The sequence below is a fragment of the Lactuca serriola genome, chromosome 9, assembly GCF_051521515.1.
Source record: "Lactuca serriola cultivar US96UC23 chromosome 9, Lser_US96UC23_V15, whole genome shotgun sequence".
Classification (NCBI taxonomy): domain Eukaryota; kingdom Viridiplantae; phylum Streptophyta; class Magnoliopsida; order Asterales; family Asteraceae; genus Lactuca; species Lactuca serriola.
This window is the reverse complement of record NC_136416.1, coordinates 5657685-5681445: the sequence shown is the minus strand read 5'-3', so window position 1 is coordinate 5681445 and position 23761 is coordinate 5657685. Positions and strand designations below refer to the sequence as shown.

The window sequence follows — 23761 nt, the reverse complement described above, 5'->3', positions numbered from 1 at the left end:
TTATGAACCCAAAGTTAAAACCATTCGGACTGAGAGCTTTATCGCTACCACATTTCCAAACCGCGGATCTAATCTCCTCATAGGAGAAAGGTGCTTCATGAAATTTCATGTCATTATTGTCGAGACTCATGAACTTGTTGCTTTTGAGGGCAAGTCAAATCGACTGAGGATCTTTGATTTTGTTTCTAAAGAAATTAAAGCACTCTTCTTTGACGGGGATAGGGTTTGAGGTCTATATGTCATCTATGTTTAAGCCCACTATTTTGTTCCTTCTATTATTCACATTTACCAGCCCATGAAAGAAAGAACAATTTTCATCACCATCAAGATCCCTTCTACACATGGACTTCTTTTTTAGGTCTAGAGCTTTAGCCGCCTCTATCTCCTGTACTTTCGTCATTGCGATGAATCTTTCCCTAAGCATATCATCATTCATGCCTAACACCTCAATACATGTATCAATTTCAACAATATTCTTCTTAAGAGACTCCGAATCTCCAACCTGTTTCTCCTTGACCTTTCCACGCCAGGACCTTATGTTATTTTTAGGTATCTAAACTTTCTAGCAAGTTTCTTAATTTTTAGGAGGATTTTCAACCCATGTCTCTGTTTATTCCAACTCTCATGTACTATGCTCTCAATATCGTCGTCAAACTACCACGAGGAGAAGAAATGGTATGGAGAGGCACCATAGTCTGACCCACAAGAGTCTAAGAGGATTACATAGTTATCTGAATGGATTTTAGGGAGAGATATGGATGAAACATTGGGCCACATGTGAAACAACTATCAGAGATAAGGAACCTATCGAGCCAACTGAATTTGGATCCATTGGGGCTCATCCACGTGGCTTCTACCACTAAGGTTAAAATTTCACCAGACCCAACCCCTCAATGAAAGTGGTAAGGTTGTGTGCCCTGAGACTAGAAAAAGTCAACCTGTTCCTTTATTCTGGTCATCTCACCTAGTTGGAATCTCCACAGACCACCCACAACCGTTGACGATCGCAATAAATGGTGTTGGAGATGTTATTCCACACGTCCATTTTATTACTCTCTTCTATAGGGGCATCGAAATTGATAACCCTCATATACTATTTGTTACACTTCCATTTCCCAAGAAAGATCACCATATGTTTGTTGACCTCGGTATGACTATTGTCAATATCATTCTTGTCCCAAATTGTGAGCAGACCTCTTGGGATTCCTGAGGATGGGGCAGCCACCAATCTCTATGCCGACCACCCCAAAGAGCATTAACATCAAAGTTATTCAAACGATTGGATTTGGTCTCCTTAATACACAACATTTGAATCCGGTGTTCACAAACCAAGTCCTTCACTCACTTCCCTTTATGCCATAACCGAGCGTCGTTTATGTTTAGAGAGATTAATTTGGTCATTGAAAGAACTGCTCACCTAGGCTCGCTACTGCGTCCTTCGCTTGATTCTGAAAGTCTTCCATGTTGAATCTAATAACATTCCCAATTAATTTCGTGACCTCAGCTTCCTCAAGAATTTGGAGGGATAAGAAAGGACCCGAAGAACATATGGTGCTTCCTCCTTTTTCCATACTCCTTTTGTTACTTCTTTTGATCATCTGTTTAGAATCCGAACACCTATCTTCCTCACAAGCTACAACGAACACCTCCTCATTTGTTCTTCCTAAGAGATGTGAGTTCTTACAAACATCTTCATTCCTCTTGATCTTGATACGACAACTACAGGAGTTGTGGATGTGTTTCATCTTCATATCTCTTTTCACCTTTTTCCTTTGATTATCCTTTTCTCCCATAATAATCGAGAGGCTTCAATCTCTCAACACTCTAAATTGAGACAATTTTCTATCTCTGTATCAGATAGGTTATCTGTCACTTGAAATGGAACTAGGTCTTTTAGAGGCGCCTTAGGCTGAGTTTCAGTAGCAACCGCAATCTTTAAATCTTCACAGTTTGGGCCGTCATGTATTGGGATCTCCATCACACAGTTGGGATCCAGATCCGAAAAGCCCACAAAAGGGCAGGAGCCATTAGGTGACACACCAACACGTAGAGTAGGTATCGCAAATGCAGTGCCTATGGTGGTGAAACTCGAAGAATCACACTCCTTGGAGCGTGTATCTCTGTCTGCCATGCTTACCGACGCTTCGAGATAGGGGTGTGCAATAAACCGCATAAACCGTCTGCACCGCATAACGCGGTTTAAGAAACTCGTGGTGCGATTTGCGGTTTGTATTTTTATTAAACCGCATTATGCAGTGCGGTTTGCGGTTTACGATTATAAAATTACGGTTTAAACCGCGCCGCATTGATAAAATCAATCGATGATTATATATATATATATATATATATATATATATATATATATATATATATATATATTCAAAAATATTTTGACATGTCGTAAATTAGTGACATTATCTTAAGTTTTTAAAATGTAATCTTAATTAATCCAAAATTTAACACAGTTACCATATTTTTTTTTGTCTCAAATTCATTTTCAACTAAGATTAAGTGACCATTATTTTATGGTCACTATGTTTTTTTAACTTATGTATATTCATAAGTAGTTAATGACCATAATTATTTGACCACCAAATTTCTTAATGACCACTTAGTGAGCCGTTAGTGATGACAATGATAGTGTTATCATTAAATTTAAAGTAAATAATTAGTCAAACCGCAAACCGCATGTAAACCGCATAAACCGTCTGCACCGAACCGCACCGTATAATGCGGTTTTGAACGTTCGCGATGCGGTTTGCGGTTTCTAAATAACTCAAACCACATATGCGGTGTGGTTTGCAGTTTTGGCTCTAAACTGCACCGCGCGCACCCCTACTTTGAGATTCCCATTCGCAAAAGTTGAAACGCTCGTATCTGCATCAGTAAACTCCACTGGAGAAAGCACAGTGATTTATCCTCGCCTAACGTCAGGCCGAAGTTGTCGTCGAAGATGGAGTCGTCACTTTCCTCCATATCCCACATATACTCATTATCACTCTTATATATCTCCACCTTTGGCTTCGGGAGAAATCTTTCAGAGTCTCCTGTATCTTCTGTTACCATTATTTTGAACATGTAATTGTCCACCACAACATCAACCTTTTTCGCTAATCAACTGGAACTCCGCGGTGATTATAGCAACTTTCCCCCTCTCCTTGCATAAGCAACTATGAGATTGTTCCATATATCCATATATTTACAATTAAATCAATGCAATTTATTCAGTTTTTTCAGAGAATGCTGGAGTTTTGTCATTCGGTTCATAAAGGTGGTCAAAATCGTCAAACCAATTAAAATGAGTTTCAAATAATTCTCGTCATGGATCGTAATTTGATATTTCTATATCAACAATAAGCGGGATATATCATATAGGATATCATATTTGTGATTCCATAATATTTTTCAAATGTAGTTAGAGTTGTGTCATGGTATATAGAGAATTAATGACGTCAATGAGGAAGAAAAATAGGGGCTGGCGGTTGCATGCGCAGAGGCCGACGACTAATAGGGTTTGAAGAGAAGAGAAAATGAAAAATTAGGAAATAATCATAGTTACTCTAAGGTTGCACGGTGCGGATGTAATTTACAGTCGGTAATATTACGTGGCTTGTGTTTCCGGCGGTATTTATCACTCCTTGATTGTTTTTTTTTTTTTCTCCCTAAGTAATTTTCATGGGTATAGCCAACAACCAATAAGGAAGAGACAATTTAACAATATTTTCATTTAACACATTTTTTTTATTGGTTGACAACAATGGTACCACGCCCTAGTCATAGATGAATATTGGCAAGAATTGTAAATCTTATATGGTGCCTATGTGATATTTAATTTTCGGAGACAAAATTATCACGACACCCTTCAACCTAATACTAATGTTGTGTTAAATAATTTTCTTGATGTATGTATTGTTATTAACTCCTACTACATGGGCCGACTATCAACCATTCGTTAGGTTTGTCAAAATACCATCCTCCTTAATATTGTTGTATACGATTCAATATCGTATTTTTCTATTTTAATAACATATAGTAATTCGTTTGTAAGGAATTTACAAATACAACAATTTAATAAAACCCTTATTACTTCTTAGACACCATATTTAACACAATATTTTGAACCTTTTCATAGTTACATAATTCACACATCTACACACGAGTTTATATCAAACCTTCAAAACCCATAACCAAATCCATTAAAATAACCAAAAAAAAAATAAAAATAAAAATAAAAAACAAGTCTAAAAATCTAAAAGCTTGACCCATATATCCAATATGGTTTTCATATTAGTAAAAATTAAAAAGGTTGTTATTTATAGATCAATCAACGAAAGTTCTTCGTCATCATTATAGCTCGTAAGTCATTCCAACCTTCAACATCCGTTTATGTGGAATTTCAAAGACACTGTAACTTTGCCTCAAGTTCTTTTTCATGAAATTGTAAGCGTAATCAATCAAGAACTTCTTCCCAATCGAAGACCCTGCCCTTGAAACAATCTCATGCTCACCCACCAGATGCACGACTCCCGATCGCCAAGCTTGGTCTAGCTTCACCACATCCTCATCAGATACACGACCTTGCTGACGTTCTTCAAGAACTCCATAATCAGATTCAACAAACTCCTTCAACCGTTCAATCAAAATCTTCTCAAACGACTCCTTTTCGTTGCGCACGTCGGTGTACCCGTACCTCACCACACACCTAAACACGTACAGATCATTTGGCTTCACTCTCCTGAACAAGAACCGCTCTTCTGGTGCCACCCTGCTAACCGGCAATGACTTGATGGAAACAAAAACAAGTACCGAATGCAAAGCAGGCACGTTTTCGATATAATGTTTAAAGATTGGTGGAATGCCATGGGCTAGCTCGGAGTAGAAGATAGCAAGTCCACCCATATGACTGATGCTGGTGTCTGTAACAATGTCTTTTATGACTTCTCGTGACACCTTGTTATCGAGCTCAAAGTTGTATTTTGCCCGGTAAACGAAGTTCCAAGTGCACATAATGAACATGAGCACGACAGCAAATGAAAATGGCAAGTATCCGCCTTCCCCGAATTTATAGAGAACCGAGCTCAAATAGATGTATTCTGTGGAGCTAATCACAAGCACGAACAAGAGCACTAGAAGTGCGTTCGTTTTCCATATGACAAGCATGATTACTACCATGAATGACGAAGTTAAGGTCTCGGCAAATATAACCGCAATACCTTTTTTCAAATAAGAAACAGAATTAGTATATAAGTGTAGTTAGTAATTAATCATGAGATATATATTGCATGTTTTATAAGCTATATATATATATATATATATATATATATATATATATATATATATATATATATATATATATATATATATATATATATATATATATATATATATATATATATATATATATATATATATATATATATATTACGTACCATAAGCATGGCCGATGTTTTCCGTAGTTTTGAATGTAACAGTAACAAGAACACAACCGACCATAAGAAGATAGTTCATTTCGGGTATGAAAACTTGTCCTTCGTACTTGTCTGATGTATGAATGACTGAAACACGAGGAAAGCATCCAAGCGATAGCGACTGTTTGATAATGGAGAAAGTTCCTGATATCATAGCCTGGCTTGCGATAATCGCGGCCATAACAGCAACCACAAACACCGGCCAGTACAAGGCATCTGGAGCTGACTTATAGAACGTATCCGCCACATCATCTTGGTGCTTTCTTAGCCACGACGCCTGACCACTATATGCTGTGATTAAAGCCGGATAAACCACACAGCCCATGCTTATTTGTATGGATTTCACTGTAAAGTGTCCAAGATCAGCAAACATGGCCTCAGTTCCTGTTACATTCGAGCCAGAGGAGTCATGATTTACGTAACATAAAATCGATCGATCGATGTATAAAGTACTTTGAAATGAAAAAAAAAAAAAAGTACCTGTAATGGCGAGGACAACGCCACCAAGTGAAATCCAGGCGTCCTTGTTGTTACGTTTGAAGTAATCGACGATGTATTTAGGGTTTAAGGCTTTGGCGACAGAAGGGTCGAACTTAAAGAAATTGAAGACACCGATTCCGGAAATAAGGGCGAACCAGACACAGATAATTGGCGCAAAGGAGTACCCAACTCTGTCTGTCCCATACCTTTGAACCATGAATAATATTATCAAGATTATTACAGATACCACCACGATCCTCCCTGCAATTATACATAAAAACATCACTTTCCACCACATCCAAAAATCAAACCCACAGTTACCTAATCGGGTAAATAAAAATGTATCAAATAATTTCATTGGTTATGTTTATTTTGATTTCCATTAATGTCTCTCTTGCTTCATAATTTTTTAAATGTCGAATGTGTCAAGGGATTACACTCGTAGATCGATAGCATATTCTGATAGCAAGTATCTCAAAATAGTTAATAATAATGTTTGCATCGTTTTGTTTTAGTGATAAATTTCAAAATGAGACAAAAATAGATGAGAAAACATAAAAATTACCCTCCGTCATAGAATCTGTTGCTTCCTTAAGTCCCGATACTGCCGACAAAACTGTAAAATAAATTGTATATGTTAGAAACAATTGAAATCGATCATTAATTAATAATTATTTATGAAAATGATCCTTAATTAAAGAGTAAAAAGTGAGTAGTCACCAGAGATAGACGGAGTAAGGATGCCATCACCAATAACCATAGAAGTTCCAAGCATGGCGCCAAATAGAAGGCAATACTTGGCGAACTCGCTATTCTCTAGACTTTTCTTGACCCTGGATGATATTGTGTTGGCATTGCCCGGCAATTCCAGTTCGAAATTGGACACCTCTCGATCCTCTGCCTGTGCATTTGGGAGCAAACCAACCTTTGCATTTCGACACAACTTTGAGTACAACGCAAACGTACCTCCTGTTGTACATATATCCAAACCAAACACATATTCATCAATTATATATATATATATATATATATATATATATATATATATATATATATATATATATATATATATATATATATATATAACGATTTATTGATTAAAACATGGTTTCTATTACATTATTTATTTATATATTTATTTAAGATATTTTCAATACAGACTAAGTGTGCGTTTTTTTAATTATAATTAGATGAAACATCTGATTGTATTAAAATATATGTTAGGTATCAAATAAATCTACTCAAACTTCGTACTTGAAGTTCTTTTCGTATATTTCTTGGTTTAAGCGTAGTCAACATATATTATAATATACAGCTCGTCAGATGAGTCCTACCCTAGGTACGCTAAATCTTAGCTTGGTTCATGCTTCATAGCATCTTGGAATATTATTATTATTAATATTAAAATAATCATTATATTATATATTAAACATTTTGTATATTGCAACCGGCAAAGAAAAAGGCATGTACGTGACACCAAATTTCATTGCAAACCTCAGCAAACCTCAATTTTAGTCGATGAAAACGATGGGAAAATGACTTAAAAGCCCAACGAAGTTTTCAAACTGTTCAAAAAACTCCAATTATGTTTTGTCTGTCCAAAAAAACCTAACGAACTTAACATTTTGTCTAAAAAGTCCAACTAAGTTAAATTTTCCTGAAAGTCAAATAAGAGAAATAGATGACATGGCTAATTACCGTATCGGAAAAATGACTTGTTAGACAAACAAAATTCCAAAACGTTTAAAAAACTCCAATCATGTTTTGACTCTTCAAAAAAACCCCAATGAATTTAAATAAAACAAAATTGAGATTTTTTGAACGCTTTGGAACTTTGTTGGACTTTTTAGACAAAAAGTTATATTTGTTGGACTTTTTAGACAAAAAGTTATATTTGTTGGGTTTTTTTAAACAGACAAAACATGATTGGGATTTTTTGAATGGTTTGGAAACTTTGTTGGGCTTTTAAGTCATTTTCCTGAAAACGAGTCTGTATTACAAATCATTATATATGCGTTGCTATATATTTTGGTTTAATGAGAGAAGCAAAAACTGGAAGAACATGAACGAATTAACAGGGGAGAAAGTGAAATGCGTACGTACCATCGCCATTATCATTGGCATGTAAGACGATCATGACATACTTAATAACAGGAATTAACGTGATGGTGTAAAAGATGAGGGACAAAACACCCAAAATGTCATCTTCATGCTTAATCCCGTTGGTAAACGTGCTTGAGAACACATACAACGGTGACGTTCCTATGTCGCCATAAACCACCCCAATGCTTTGAAAAGCTAGTCTGAGTATTACTCCCCAATCCTTCATAAAATTTAATTAAAAAAAATTAGCAACCAGATCGAATCTGTCAAGCAAGGATAGATCTAACTTATAAACAGGGCGTGCACATGTAAATATACATTAAAAAAGTAATAATTATTATTATTATTTTGATAGTGTATGCCATGGTCAGGAAATAGGAGATTCACCTGTATATACTGAAAGAGAAGTTACATACTACGATACGAGTAGGAACTAACCTTGGTGCCATGGTGACCATGGTGGCCTTGAATTTTAGCGGACTCCATATCTAAGGAATCATGACGCTTCAAGCCAGGGAGTGGGTTTTCGGAAAGTAGAGGATCAGGCGTTTGGTGGGAATGGATTTGGTAGTCGTGATCTTCTTCTTCGCCTTCGATGTTGACGATGTTTGAATTCCGTTTGCTGTTGCCGGGGGTTGTCATGTTTGAGTGTCTGCGGCTGCCACCAGTGCTCGACATGGTGGTTGTTATGGATCCCAGATAAGACGTGAAGATATATAGAGTGGGAGGAAACATTCTAAAACGGATGCTCTTATATAGATTGAGTTTGTTGTGGTAGGGTCATAATAGTCTTTTTCAGAGTTTATCTCCTATGATGATATTAATAATTCAAAGTTGTAAACACGTCATTGATCAAATAATATATATTATGCCTTTTAAATTTTTTTTTATTTTTTTTTATCAATTCTCTTCAAAATAATATAAAATTTATGTTATAATAAGACGACTGGCTATAATACAGTGAAATATATATATATATATATATATATATATATATATATATATATATATATATATATATATATATATATATTTGTCAAAATAAATAATAGTGTAGTTTTTCTAGATTTCGGGGAAATTTTAATAAGACAAATAATAATTGAATCCATGAATTAATTTATTTTTCTTTTGGTAAAAAGAATATTCCCTGATTAATTAATTGGTGTATTCGGACTAAATAACCAATTAATATATTAAATTTTAATGCATTTATAACTGTGATTTATTAAATTTGTCAAATCAGGTTTTAACTAACTTTAAATTGTTGGCACAACTAATCTTTTACATGGTTCGGACACTATTACATACAATGCAATTCAAAAGGGGGTTGGCAATGATGATTCCACTTTATTGTGGAAAGATCATTTGATTAGAAATTCTCCTTAGATGGTCCAATATCTCCCGCTTTTTATTTTGGAAATTGATAACGACTGCGTGGACGTCTTGATTAGCCATTGGTGGAATGGGACGAACTAGACTTGCTTGGTTTCAACCAATTCTTGGAGTTACCGGTTTCACTTTACGTCAGGAATTGTCATATCTTATTCTTCAATACATTTTCTCGGATTCAAGGGGTCGGTTGATTTGGGATCTAGGTCCTGGTTACGAGTTTTTGGTTTTCGATGTAAGAAGGCGGATTAATGATGTTAGTTTACCATATGTTAATCTTGTTACCAAGTGGATAAAATATTTACCTCGCACGGTTAATATTTTTATTTCGTGGTGTCAATTAAACATGTTACCTATGCAAAGAAATTTGGCTTCAAAAGGCATTGATATTCTATAGTTTGTCTGATTTGTAATACTAAGATGGAAGATATTGATCATTTGCTCGATAGTTGCGAAGTGGCCGCCAACTTATGATAGTTTATTAGGAGATGGTGTGATGTTTATATCCCTACTTTCATCGTTCTTGATAATATTATTCAATGTGTCGATTCTCTTCATATTTCAATTGTTAAAAGAAGGGTTGGCCATGACGTTGGGCGACCAAGGAGACCACCTAGCGCATTAAGAAACAAGGGGCATCAGTTAGGCTCATTGTTTGTATACCTTATGGTTTTAAATAAGTGATCCAATATTATTTAAGGTATAAACCGATTAGAATTAGGGCATCCACAATGCATTAAACTTCATAGAGTTCAATGGATTGTCACATCATTGTTTTATATTTAATATAACTTTATCAATTTTTTTTCTACAATGCATTGAAATCTATAAAGTTCAATAGAAAGTTACAAAAGTTTATTTCTAATATACATTTAAGAATTAAAAACTTTCATTATTTTTTATTAAAGAGTTTAATGGTCATCAAACTCCAAACTACAAATCCAGTGAATGTCAAGATGACATCTCATTATGATAGACTTTAATCCATTGAATGGCAAATAGACATGTCATCTCATTCAACTTTCTCATTAAATTCAACATTGTAGATGCTCTTAGGAGTTGAATCAAAAGCGATGAAGAAAAAAAATAGATGAAAATTCATATAGATTAGACGGAAAATGAGGAGTCGTCATGGAAAATACTAAGCATTGATTTCAATTTTACAACACTATAATCATGATTGATAACCCAATTGGTCTATAAGGTTAGCAGCCTAGATCTCTATTATTCTCACCTCTCTCGCTCTCACACATCACCATTTATGATCGATTAACAGTTGAAGTATCTTGGTCTCCTAATTTCTACAATTCTGTTTTTGTCAATTTTTAGCACCAGTAACCATTAATCCATCATACCTTCGTTAGTAGTATCATAATTTTCCAATGATATTTCATTAACGATATTTCTATAGTCAACGTATTTGATTTCCACTTCGTTTCTTTCTAATTTGTATGATTGCGGTGATATCGGATTTAAGTTATTAGCATTTTAGCACTTTCTTTAGACATTATACATTGTTTATATGTTTATATCATTTATATGTTCATATTGTTTATTAGGTCTACTATGATAGATAACATTCTTACAAATGGATAGCCTTTCATGTTTACCCTGTGTTTCTTTAATCTTTGGTCCTCGAGTTTGTGCTCACTTACATAGGTCATATTGCTCACATGTTGAAAATTCATTTTTTGCATAATGAAAAAATGATTGTTTAATTGTTATTGGAAATTTTGGTGGTAAATATTTAAAAGTTTAGAGTTTCTTGGGGTCGCTTGTTGCAAGTTTTCTTCATTCAATACATTAACAACATGTGGAAGTTCTCCCCTTCCCCATTGTACATATTATTTTTATTGGATTAAGGTGTCTAAGCTCATAATTAAATTTGTATACATTTGTAATTAAAAGTAAAGTCCTTTGGGTTCCTCTCATAACTAGAACTTGGTTAGAATGATATTTTTAGAAAGATGATAAATTTATTATTTTATTATATGATTAATAAATTGTAATAAGTGATTTGTTAATATATTATATGATTAATATGTTAATTGAAAATAGTAATAAGTAATTAAGAATTCATTTGAAATTAATTGAAATTAATTTTGGGATTAAATAGAACTATTTAACATCCTGACTATGAGGTATTTTCAATTTTAAACCTATGTATGAAAGAATATTGTATTTTGACCATTGGGCTTGAGAAAGTTTGTAAGAATGGCCCATAGTGGCATTTTGATGATTTTGGCCAAAGGCATAGTACGTTGGGCGTACTGTAACATCTTGTTTCTTTTCATTTCTTAGTCATGGATTGGAAGTCAATTGTCTAAGGTTTTGGGCCTTAAGGAGGCAAAGTTTAGTCCTTGTGGAAGGAGGTAATGATAGTTAAGATATTTTACCCTTGAATTGTGTTTTGGGTCGAAGGGTAGAAAGGGAAAAAGTCATAGACGGGTCCTTGCATGAAATATGGATTTTTGTTCGAAAACTTTTTAGTCCAAGATATTTAGATAATACTGTAGAGCTCTTCAAAACCTTTCCATGGATATAAAGAACGTCGAAAATGGAGTTGGAATGAAGAAGTTGTGACCGTTTGAAGTTAGGACGATTTTTGGGTTAGCCGCATACATAGGGCGTACTAGGGAATCCCTAGTACGCTACGCGTACCAGGAGTACACAGGGTGTACACAATATGTTCATAAACCCTACTTTCATGGTTTGATCTGTATCTAAACTCCTTAATTTCTCCAAACTCATTCCATTCTCAGCCTCCAACTCTCCAACACCCTCTCTTGAAACCCTAACCCTAGATTGAGCCTAGTGAGAAAAAAGAAGGTGTTTTTAAGTGCTTTGGAGTGTTCTTGGTGCACCTTGGGAAGAAGGAACTCACTAAAAAAGCATTGGTTGCTTTCGATCTTGTAGAATCAGGCCTGGTTCACCTTGATCTTTCTTCTAGAGGTATAAAGCTTGAATCTTGATGAAGAAATTGTTAGATCTATCTAGTTTCGGGTGTTATGAGATTTTGGTCACTTTAAGTGCATAAAGTTTAGATTTGAAAGTTTGTGACCTTTTTATGGATAAAGTTAGAAACTTTATCCATCTAAACATCATTTTAATTCAAATCTGAAGGTTAGAGACTTGGACTTAATGGATTAAGTTGAAACAGATGCACTTTTGGGTCCCTTTAAGACTTAAAAACTAGATCTTGTTTGTTAGGACCATTCTAATGGATAAAGTTGGAAACTTTATCCGTTATGGAGCTATTATGAACGATAAAAATGTAATCTTGGCTCTTCTATCTCTTCCATGCAAGAGTTGTGATGTATTTTTGGGTTAAGAACTTAGGGTTTTTGGACATTAAGCACTTTATAGCCATGCAAAGTCATAAATTTGGAAACTTCATGACTTAGGACATCATTTTGGGCTTGGATCTGAGTTTTGGACGTAAGGGCTTAATGGAAAAAGCTCTTAATGGAGTTTTGGGACTCGGCTACGTACGTTGGGGCGTACTTGGTGGTATGTTGCACGTACACGGTCAGTGCCCCATTTTTGGTCAACATTAGAGTAAATTGGGAGTAATCTCTTGGTACATAGGACGTACTCTGTTGGGAAGTGTTTTTTACTTTTGTTGACTCTATTGACCGTTTTTATGACCAATTTTGACCTTGGGTCAAACTTGAGGATTTTGGACTATTGATTATGATGTTAACTAGTTCTGGTGTTAGTGGATTCGCGGGAGCAAGCAGTGCAGAAGGGAGCATATCGAAGTCTTTAAAGTTTCTTCGATTCAAGTGAGTTTTCCTCACTGTACTTACAGGTTGAAGGCACCAAGGCCAATGTAACAATGTAAATTTTCAAAAGGAAATTTTCATTTAAAATCATATAAATCCTCATGACACATTTTATTAAAATCTCATTTGTTCGATTCACAAAACATAACTCCATGTTTTAGTAATTAATAGTCCAGAATCCTCATAACTCTTTCTTTGGTGTGTACAATCAACCGGTGTCGTCCCACGATCCTAAGAACCTAAAACACATAACGCATAACACGGTAAGCACGAAGCTTAGTTAGTTCCCCAATATACCACATAAAACACATATTAGCCACTCGAGGCTATAACTCTATGGACCCTCTGGTCCTAACTCTGTGGACCCTCTGGTCCTAATTATGTGGACCCTCTGGTCCTAACTCTGTGGACCTTTCGGTTCTAACTCTGTAAACTCTGGAACACACACACAACATAAATCACATAGAAATAATGCAGTGCATCACATCACATAAATAGCATACACAATACTCTGTCACATAACTCTAATAACCACTCTAGGCAAAATATAGTGAGAAGACTCACCTAGCAAGCAGAAAGCAGCTATCCTCACACTTGAATCTCTAACTCGCCACCGCCTAACACATAGGATGAATATATCTTATAATAACTCTTATTCACGACTCAAATAATCGAAGGGGGTTTCTTCTCTTTTTAACTCTCTAAAGTGGGTAAAAGACCATTTTACCCTTCCAAGACCTCTATTACTTATGTTGACCAAAACCCCAAAGTCAACAGAAGTCAAGCTCAAGTCAATAGTCCACATTTGACCCTACTCGTCGAGTGAACCCATGCGACTCATCAAGTCCCCTCGCATCAACTGAACTCTACCTAGGACTCACTCAGCTCGTCGAGTTGACTCCCAACTCGGCGAGCCAACACTGGGTTAAGACTACTCGGTCAAACATGCTACAACTCGTCGAGTCACCCATGGACTCGGCGAGTTGGCTCCCACAGATTTCACATTCAGCCATTTGAGGTCAGATCTGCAACCCAAACTCATAGATCTAACCTCCTACTACCCAAAAGTCACGCAAAGGTTTGAACTTGAGGCTCATGCATGGTGTATTTTGCTCTATACACCATTTTGACTCCATTGAAGCTCCATAGCTTCAAAGCTCCAAGGTTACTCACTCATGGTTGCCTACTTTCTGGATCTCTGGACCTTACAAGGTCCAGATCTATAATTGACTCAAAAAAGGGTTTGGATGCACCCAAAACCCCATCAATATGGATACAAGCCTAATTTTACAACCAAGGAAATCTACTCAAACACAAGGGAGGCAAGAGTTGTACCAGATCTGAAGCTTGAAATAAAGATGAGACTGATCCACCAACTCTCCTCTGAGATCCTTGCAACTTCCTTGATCTTCTTCTCAAAGAAATGACCTCCAAGAAGCCTCTTTCCTCTCTAGCTCATAAATAACTCTAAGGTTTCTCTCAAGGGACGAAGACACTATTGGGAAGGGGCCAAGGACGCTATAAGAGCCTTTAAATAGGTCCCAAACCCCGGAGGTTAGGGTTTCTCTGCCCAGCACCTACTCGGCGAGTCCCTCCTCGGACTCGTCGAGTCCACTCATTAAATCCACGGGAGAAACCCGACTCGACTCGGCGAGTTGGACCCTCAACTCGTCGAGTCTCTCCTTTAATCACAAGATTAACCTACACCATAATACCTTTGAAAATCCGGATGTTACAATTCTCCCCCACTTGAATTAGATTTCGCCCTTCAAATCACTCTGTAACCACACAAATTTCATCAACACGAAAGACACCACCAAAAGGATCTCATACTACATCGATATCTTTCTCAATGGACACCTGAAACCACATAGAAACTCCCAAGTCCCAAAACTAAGCCAACTCTTTGGCCGCTAATATACTCTTTCCCAATATATGGAAACTCTAGTGGCCTAACTCGCCGCCAGACCACCTACTCAAGCGATCACCATGACATTCACTCCTCAAATGTCAACACTGATAACCCACTGATCCTCTGATTCTCTCAAGACCGAATTCAACAATCGGATGCCGCTCACTCATACCAACATGCTAAAAGATCCGAATCACGCCCCAAGAAATGAAAGGGTCCATAACTCACTAGGGTTCATCCACTAAACCGCTATCAGAACCTATCCGAACAAAGAATCCTTAACACTCTGCCCTCAGACACAAGGGAAAAACTATACTCGTTCAGAAGTGTCCTCAGACATCACATTCATAAGCCCCAACTTCGCTTCTCATATCCCTTTTCAATACTGGGTACTAAGTCAACTCCTGACTCCACAGTTGAACCTCCAAAGGTCACCCATAACATGTCTCGAAATGTCTCACCGACTTCCTTCTCATAACAACAATCTTGGCCCGGTGACACACAAGTCACGAAGCTCTCTTTACCCCAACGAATACCACAATCTCACTAAATCGTTTCACCCTCGATCTCTGTCGAACACTACTCCCTAGATACATGCGCCTCGTGGTACCTCCCGTACCCGAGTGTTGACCTACACAGGTCTAAGACATCAGCTGATAAACAATACCCCTCAACTTGGGACCCATCTCAGAATCTAGAATCTCATCTCGCCTACTCAAAGCACCACTAGAGCCAAAATCAACTCGAAAGTCTGGTCCGACCCATAATTGGAACCACTCGTCCCTATGAACCACTCAACTCATGACTCATGACCCGCAACCCAAACGTACATCACTTCCCCAATTCCTTATGATTGTGATAACCACACCTTAACTTAGTATATAATGATTCCTGAGCATTAAGGAGGCCACAGTCTTGCTCCTTGTCCGACCACCAGGTCCCCAAAAATTCAGTAATAAGGTTACCCAAGCCTAACACTCCTCTGCGTCATGCTCTGACTTGCGAGTAATGCGGCTTCCTGTAGTACCACGACACCCTCTCGCTGACTAGGGAATACTATGGTTCCCCGCAATATCACAACGCCCTCTTGCTGACTAGTGAATACTACGGCTCCCCGCAGTATCACAACACCCTTTCACTTACTAGTGAGTACCTGCGGCTCCCCGCAGTATCACAGCACCCTCTTGCTGACTAGTGAATACTACGGCTCCTCGCAGTATAACAACACCCTCTCGCTGACTAGTGAATACTACGGCTCCCCGCAGTATCACAACACCCTCTTGCTAACTAGTGAGTACTATAGCTCCCCGCAGTATCACAACATCCTCTCGCTGACTAGCAGCGCTTTCTCTTATCATCCCACAGTCTCATACTCATGTTAACACCACATTGCGTCCTCTAACTCATGCTCCGCGGACTAACATAGATAGATACCCACACTCATCCAAATTATGCATCATAATATCTGACAACAATCGCCAAAACTGTAACATACACGTTTTGAAATTGTGTTTTAAGTAAATAATATTATGAAATATTATGTGAATTTGAATGTTGAGTTCTAACAGATAGTTTTTACTAGAAATGAAGTAAAACTATGTTTAGAATCACTCATAAAATATTGGAAGTCTTATGAGATTCCAATTAAAAGCCAAATAGTGAAATATAGCGAAAATATAAAATTTGGAATAAGTAAAATTTTATTATTGAAAGTTGTAGATAATCTCGTTAGAAACATTTAGGCGAAAACCTCATCGAAATCCGAAAAATAACGAAGAAGTTATGACCAATCGAAGATCCGCGATAAAACTGGCACGGCGCCGAATGACGTAAAAAGTGAGTTTTTGATAAACTACTTTTTAGCCTTAGTAATCTAAATGAAATTCATAGTATTCATTAAACCGAGAAGTTTGATAAAAAGAACGCCAAAATCTGACTTCGTATGAGGAAGTTATCATTTTTCGAAGTTTCAGCTTAGCAGTAGACAGCTAAAAACTCGAATTTTAGATCAAGTGATTTTTAGCCGACACAACCTAAACGGGAATTGAACGTCTCATCATTTGTAATACAACGGTAAAAAGTCTGACGAAAACGGACGTCGGATGAAGAAGTTATGAATTTTTAACGGATTTTCCTGTCCCGGTCTGTTAAAAATAAAAATATTAAAATTAAATTCAAAATTAGCCGACGAAGTCTAAACGAAATTTGTAGAGCATAATTTTAGCTACACGTGCATATAAAGAATATCAAAAACGGAGCTCGTATGCAAAATTTATGGATTTTACAAGATTTGGCACATTTTTCGAGAAAATTCGCATGAATAGTACTGCCACGTCATCCCTCGCATACAGCCTCCATGTGTCGCCTTCTGATAGGACCGAGGTTGCTGTGTCACCTTCTGATTGGACCAAGTCTGAGGTCCACTAAGCTTGGGATACCTTCGCATGAGACACCCCCGGATCACCCTCGCACCAACGTGGAGCCTGCCCATTGGACCGAAGTTGGGTCCAATCTGAGGCTGCCGTCAACGAGCCTGCTGTTCCGACCCGCGTCCGAGCCGAAGACCCAGCCGATGACGCGCTTGAAGCCGAAGACTCCTCGCATTCGAGCCTCGCCGAAGCTGCCTTCTGGTCCGAGCCTCGCAGCCACCTGCCCTCTTCCCTTCGCTTCAGATCCGAACCTCGGCCCTATATAAGGGGTGCAAGACCTCCCCGGTAAATGTTTGAAATTTGCCCCTTTTTACCCCTAAACTTATATTTCTTCTACTTCCACTTTCCCCGAAGCCCCGGTACTGATTCCAAAGCCCGAAACACGCCCCGAGACTCCCGAGAAGCCCGAAAAATTTATCTTTTCGGTTTTGAAGCTCTACCTTCGCAGAGCCCGGTTTTCAATGACGAAAGTCATATTTAGAGCTGAAGTACTGCCCAAATTAATATTTTAGCCCCCGGTTATTTCACGGTGAGTTTAATATATAGAAATAATTGTATGTTATGTGTTATATGTGCTACGTGCTTTTCAGTGTTATTATTCCGGGTCATTTTCCCGGGTTATTTTTATTCGCTATTTTTAATAGCAAAGAAATACCTTTGACCATGTGATCAGTGAAAGGACTTAGATTCACGTTGGTACTGGTATGTAGCCTCTGGCCATGTGGAACATGTCTCCGTAAGAGAATGAATTCTATTCTATGGTAGTGGCAGAAGGTTAGACAGGGCTATAAGCCTGAAATCTACCAAAATGTTAATCCGAAGTTGTATATCTTCTATGCCGTTTGGGCCAAAGCTTTATTGATGTATTTCAAGCATGGAAATTGTTATGTCTCATTGATTGTATATCTTTAAATCATGTCAATGATTGATATGGAATGTTGGTCACATGATTCACATATGCCCTTGTTGTTCCCTGTTTCTCTTTGCTTCTGCCATATTGAAGTATATATATGGCATAACGTTATATTGTATCTATTATTGAACTCACTAAGCGTCATCGCTTACCCTCTCAATGTTTAACAAATTTGCAGGAGATAAGCATCCAGTATAGTTATATACTGGTAGAAGATTTTTGAATAGTTTGAAACTATTGTATCGATAGAAGTTTATGAATAGTTTGAAACTATTGTATTTTGCACTCCCATATGTAAAACTATAGAATCCTGGGAAGTTATGTAATATATAACACTTTAAAATAGTCGGTTTCTATCCAGTAGTTTGTATCCTCTTTATCAATGTAAAATATTGTTTTTATGAATATGCAAGTAGCATGTTTTGGAGTAACTATATTGTCGAGTATGAAACTTAGGGTCTTTCAATCATGGTATCAGAGCAGTAGTTTGAGTGAACTAAATTCCACGATTTGGTATTTAGACTTAAACTATTGGAAGTTCAATATATGAACTTAATCATTGTAAGTATAAGGATACAAACCATAGGAAATATATAAGTAAAAGTATTAGGTAATAATAAACCCTAATATTCTAAAATACAATGTTACTCTATATTGCAGAGCAATGGCTGAACAAGTTAGTAGCCATACCCCTGAGGTTGGTGGAGTTCCTCAACCCGAGGAAGTGAATACTCCAGTATCTCCTCGTGAGGAGCGACTCTTGGGTAAACTTACCGGTGTTATTCAATAGACTCTCGAAGAACACAAAAAGAATGTTGATAAGGGAAAAGAGAAAGCCACTTGAGAATCTTCAAAAGGAGAGGTGAAGCGTCCCTCGTTCAAAGATTTCAAGAGTAGTGGTGCTACAGAGTTTTCCAGTGTTCTCAATCCCATTATTGTTCTTAGTTGGATCCAGAACACAGAGAAAGTGTTTCGTATTTCTCATGTGGATAATGAAGACAAGGCTAATTATGCTTCCGCAATGCTCATCGGAGAAGCCTTGGTCTGGTGGAAAGCAACATATGAAGCTCTCAACGGGTTTGACCAGGAGAATTTAGCCTGGGAAATGTTTAAAACTCGTTTGCTAGAGAAGTATTATCCTCTAGACATGAGGAGGAGATTGGAGAAGGAATTCCTCGAGCTTAAACAAGGAGGAATGACTGTGAATGAGTATGAAACTCAGTTTATTCAAAGAGAAAGGTTTGCTACAAAGTATATTCCAACTGAAGACGAGTAAATTTAGTTATTCATGGAGGGACTACGACACGAAATCCACGATTTCATTTCCAATCGAGAAGTTTTGTCATTCGATAAAGCCGTTGAATATGCTCGAAGACGTGAGCATGACTTAGAAATACGTGGTGCCTCTGTTACTGCTCCGAAGCATCCACGTACTGAAAGAACTATTCCTGTTCCTTCTTTTCTGCCAGCTCAATCCGTTCGGACTGAACCTGGTAATCAAATTCAAACTCAAAATGTCTCTCGTGGACGTGGTAGATCATAATATTTTTATATGCAGTCGCCTTTATGTCGTATTTGTGGAAGGAATCATCCGGGCCAATGCAAAATAGACAAGGAATCCATTGCCTGTTATGGATGTGGAGAAAAGGGTCATATAAAGCCATCTTGTCCAAGAAAGGATGTTACTTGCTATGCATGTGGTATTACTGGCCACAAGAAGCGTTTTTGCCTTACTCTTACTAGCCAGATGATGGGAAGTCAAGCTTCTGTTCAACAACTGGCAAGAAGCCAAGTCCCTGTTCAACAATCAAAGGGTCCTCCAACTAAAAAGGAGGAGGTGCCAAAAGCTAAGGGTCGTGCATTCCAGATTACCTCAGAGGAGGCATGCGAGGACCCGAATGTTGTGACGGGTACATTTCTTGTCAACTCTAGACCTGCTCACATCTTATTTGATTCTGGTGCCTCAGATTCTTTTGTGTCTTACGAATTTGCGCATTCCTTTCAAATTGCTTGCTTTGTACTCGCGCAACCATTTCACGTAGATACTGCGGGAAGTATATCATTACTTGCTGATAAAGTCTATAGGGATTGTGTTATAGAAATTGAAGGCTATACTTTTCTTGCTAACCTGATCCCTATCTCCTTGCCCAACTTTGATATTATTCTCAGCATGGATTGGTTATCAAAGAACCATGCAGAACTCTTGTGCTATGAAAAGATAGTACGCATTCCTATTGATGGGGAGAATCCTATCTATGTCTACGGTGAACAAAGACTCTTAAAAATAATCTCTTTCCTTAAAGCTCGTAAATTCATATCGAAAGGGTGTTCTATCTATCTGGCCTACACAGTTGATGTCTCAAAAGAGGAGAAGAAAATTGTAAATGATGTTCTAGTTGTTAACGAATATCCTGATGTTTTCCCTGATGACTTACCTGGCCTTCCTCCGGATAGGCAAGTAGAATTTCGAATTGACCTTGTGCCTGGTGCTACTCCAATTGCAAAGACTCCTTATCGTCTTGCGCCAGTTGAGACGAAAGAAATGATGATCCAACTGCAGGACCTACTTGACAAGGGTTTCATTCGACCGAGTACCTCTCCTTGGGGTGCTCCGGTACTATTTGTCAAGAAGAAAGATGGATCGATGTGGATGTGCATTGATTATCGTGAGCTGAATAAGGTGACTATCAAGAACAAGTACCCACTACCTCGCATCGACGATTTATTCGATCAACTTCAGGGTGTTATCTATTTCTCAAAGATTGATTTAAGATCTGGCTATCATCAGTTGAAAGTTCACGAGCAGGATGTACCGAAGACTGTTTTTCGTACTCGATATGGGCATTATGAATTCCTTGTTATGTCGTTTGGTTTAACAAACGCTCCTGCTGTATTCATGGATATGATGAATCGGGTATGCCGCCCAATGCTCGATAAATCATTCATCGTATTCATTGATGATATTCTAATCTATTCCAAGTCTGAAGCTGATCATGTCATTCATATCCGTGCGGTATTGGAACTTCTTCGAAAGGAGAAACTATATGCTAAATTCTCGAAATGTGAATTTTGGCTTCGCCAAGTTCAATTTCTCGGCCATGTTATTTCTAGTGATGGTGTATCTGTAGATCCTATCAAAATCGAAGCCATTCAAAATTGGGAAGTGCCCCGTAATGCTTCCGAAATTCGTAGTTTCTTGGGTCTCGCGGGATATTACCGGAGATTCATTAAAGACTTTTCTCGTATAGTCGTACCTCTCACGAGTCTTACACGGAAGGAAGTGAAGTTCTAATAGGGTGAAGCCCAAGAAAAAGCTTTCTTAACTCTAAAAGATCTTTTGACTCATGCTCCGATCTTATCACTCCCAAAAGGTGATGATGATTTCTCCGTATATAGCGATGCTTCAAGATTGGGACTCGGTTGTGTGTTGATGCAACGTGGAAAAGTGATAGCCTATGCCTCAAGACAACTGAAAGATTATGAAAAGAATTACCCCACTCATGATCTCGAGCTCGTTGCAGTGGTATTTGCCCTAAAACTATGGAGGCATTATCTTTTTGGTACAAAATGCCAACTATTTACCGACCACAAAAGTCTCAAGTACATATTCAGTTAGCAAACTTTAAATATGAGACAACAACGAGCCATGGAGCTGATCAAAGATTATGATTGTGAAATCATATATCATCCTGGAAAAGCCAATGTAGTTGCCGATGCACTTAGCAGAAAGGTTTATCGCAATAGTATGTGTTATGCTATTACTCATACTACAGTAAAATTCACTATTTTAGATGAATTAGAGAAATGGAAAGAAGAGGCCCTAAAGCCAGAAAATGTGAAGAAAGAAGGGATGATACATTATAATGATGCTTTACTTGATGATCCACGAGGATTAAAAGTATTCAAGAATCGGTTGTGGATTCCAAAGATTGGTGGATTGAGACAGAAGATTTTAGATGAAGCCCATAAATCTAAACTGTCAATCCATCCTGGTACAAGTAAAATGTACTATGATGTAAGAGCTGATTATTGGTGGCCTGGATTAAAGAAAAACATTGGAAGATATGTACAGGAACGCTTAGTATGCTTACAAGTCAAAGCAGAGCACCAAAAGCCTTATGGAACGCCAGAAAGTCTTAGTGTTCCTGTATGGAAATGGGAAGAATTGTCCATGGATTTCATTACCAAATTGCCAAAGACTGCTAGACAACATGATAGCATTTGGGTAATCGTCGACCGCCTGACTAAAAGCGCTCATTTTCTTGCCATGCGTGAAACGGCTCCAATGGAGAATTACGCACAAGTGTACTTGGATGAAATTGTGGCAAGACATGGTGTGCCACTAAAGATCATTTCCGATCGTGATACTCGCTTCACTTCTCACTTTTAGGCGAGTATGCAACGTGAATTAGGATCTCGAGTTGCTCTCAGCACAGCTTATCATCCCAGATAGATGGTCAAACGGAGAGAATAATCCAAACAGTAGAAGATATGCTTCGTGCATGTGTCTTGGAGTTCGGTGGTAACTGGGATAAATACTTACCTCATGTCGAATTCTCGTATAGTAATAGTTACCACGCTTCAATCAAAATGCCACCATATGAAGCATTATATGGTCGCAAGTGTCGTACTCCATTATGTTGGCGAGACATAGGACAGAAGATCCTTGGAGGCCCTGAAATGATTCAAGACACCACCGACAAAATTCAAATCGTACGAGAAAGAATAAAAGTAGCCCAGGATCGACAGAAGTCCTATACATAAAAGAGAAGACGACCCATAGAATTCCAAGTGGGTGATTTCGTGATGCTGAAGGTATCCCCATGGAAAGGCCTTATGAGAGTTGGGAAGAAAGGAAAGTTAAGTCCTAGATTTGTTGGTCCTTTCAAAATCATCCAGAGAATTGGAAAGCAAGCATACCGCTTAGAATTGCCTGAAGATTTGGCAGGTATTCATGATGCGTTTCATGTGATCTATCTGTGCAAATGCTTGAGCATCAATGATGAGACAGTTCCATTATCCGAGGTGAATTGGATAATAAGTTACGATATGTAGAAGAGCCGGAAGAGATCGTGAATGAAAGAACAACTAATCTACGTAATAAAGAAGTGGAGTTCGTGCTTGTCAAGTGGAAACACCATCGAGGCCCAAATTATACTTGGGAAAATAAGAATGAGATAAGAGCAAAATATCCCCATTTATTTTAATCGATGTAATTTCGGGGACGAAATCCTCAAAAGGAGGAGGTATTTGTAACATACATGTTTTGAAATCGTGTTTTA

The 23761-nt window shown here is 37.7% G+C and overlaps 1 protein-coding gene across 1 annotated transcript; it reads right to left on the bottom strand.

Moving 5' to 3' along the window:
- Positions 1–4051: 4051 nt before the first annotated feature.
- LOC145073519 (potassium transporter 5-like) lies at positions 4052–8763 on the bottom strand. Its single transcript, XM_079020069.1, has 7 exons — positions 8490–8763; positions 8052–8271; positions 6669–6917; positions 6514–6564; positions 5949–6209; positions 5430–5852; positions 4052–5213 (listed from the first exon to the last, which is right to left on the bottom strand). The coding sequence occupies exons 1-7, from the start codon at positions 8727–8729 to the stop codon at positions 4348–4350; spliced, it is 2310 nt and encodes a 769-aa protein (XP_078876195.1). The 5' UTR covers positions 8730–8763; the 3' UTR covers positions 4052–4347.
- Positions 8764–23761: the final 14998 nt, after the last annotated feature.

Excerpts from the sequence above, each read along its gene's own strand:
- LOC145073519 (XM_079020069.1), bottom strand. The coding sequence starts at position 8,729 with ATGTCGAGCACTGGTGGCAGCCGCAGACACTCAAACATGACAACCCCC. Across the intron at positions 5,853-5,948 it reads CGTTGTCCTCGCCATTACAG|GAACTGAGGCCATGTTTGCT; the intron begins GTACTTTTTTTT and ends CGAATGTAACAG. Across the intron at positions 5,214-5,429 it reads AAACATCGGCCATGCTTATG|GTATTGCGGTTATATTTGCC; the intron begins GTACGTAATATA and ends ATTTGAAAAAAG.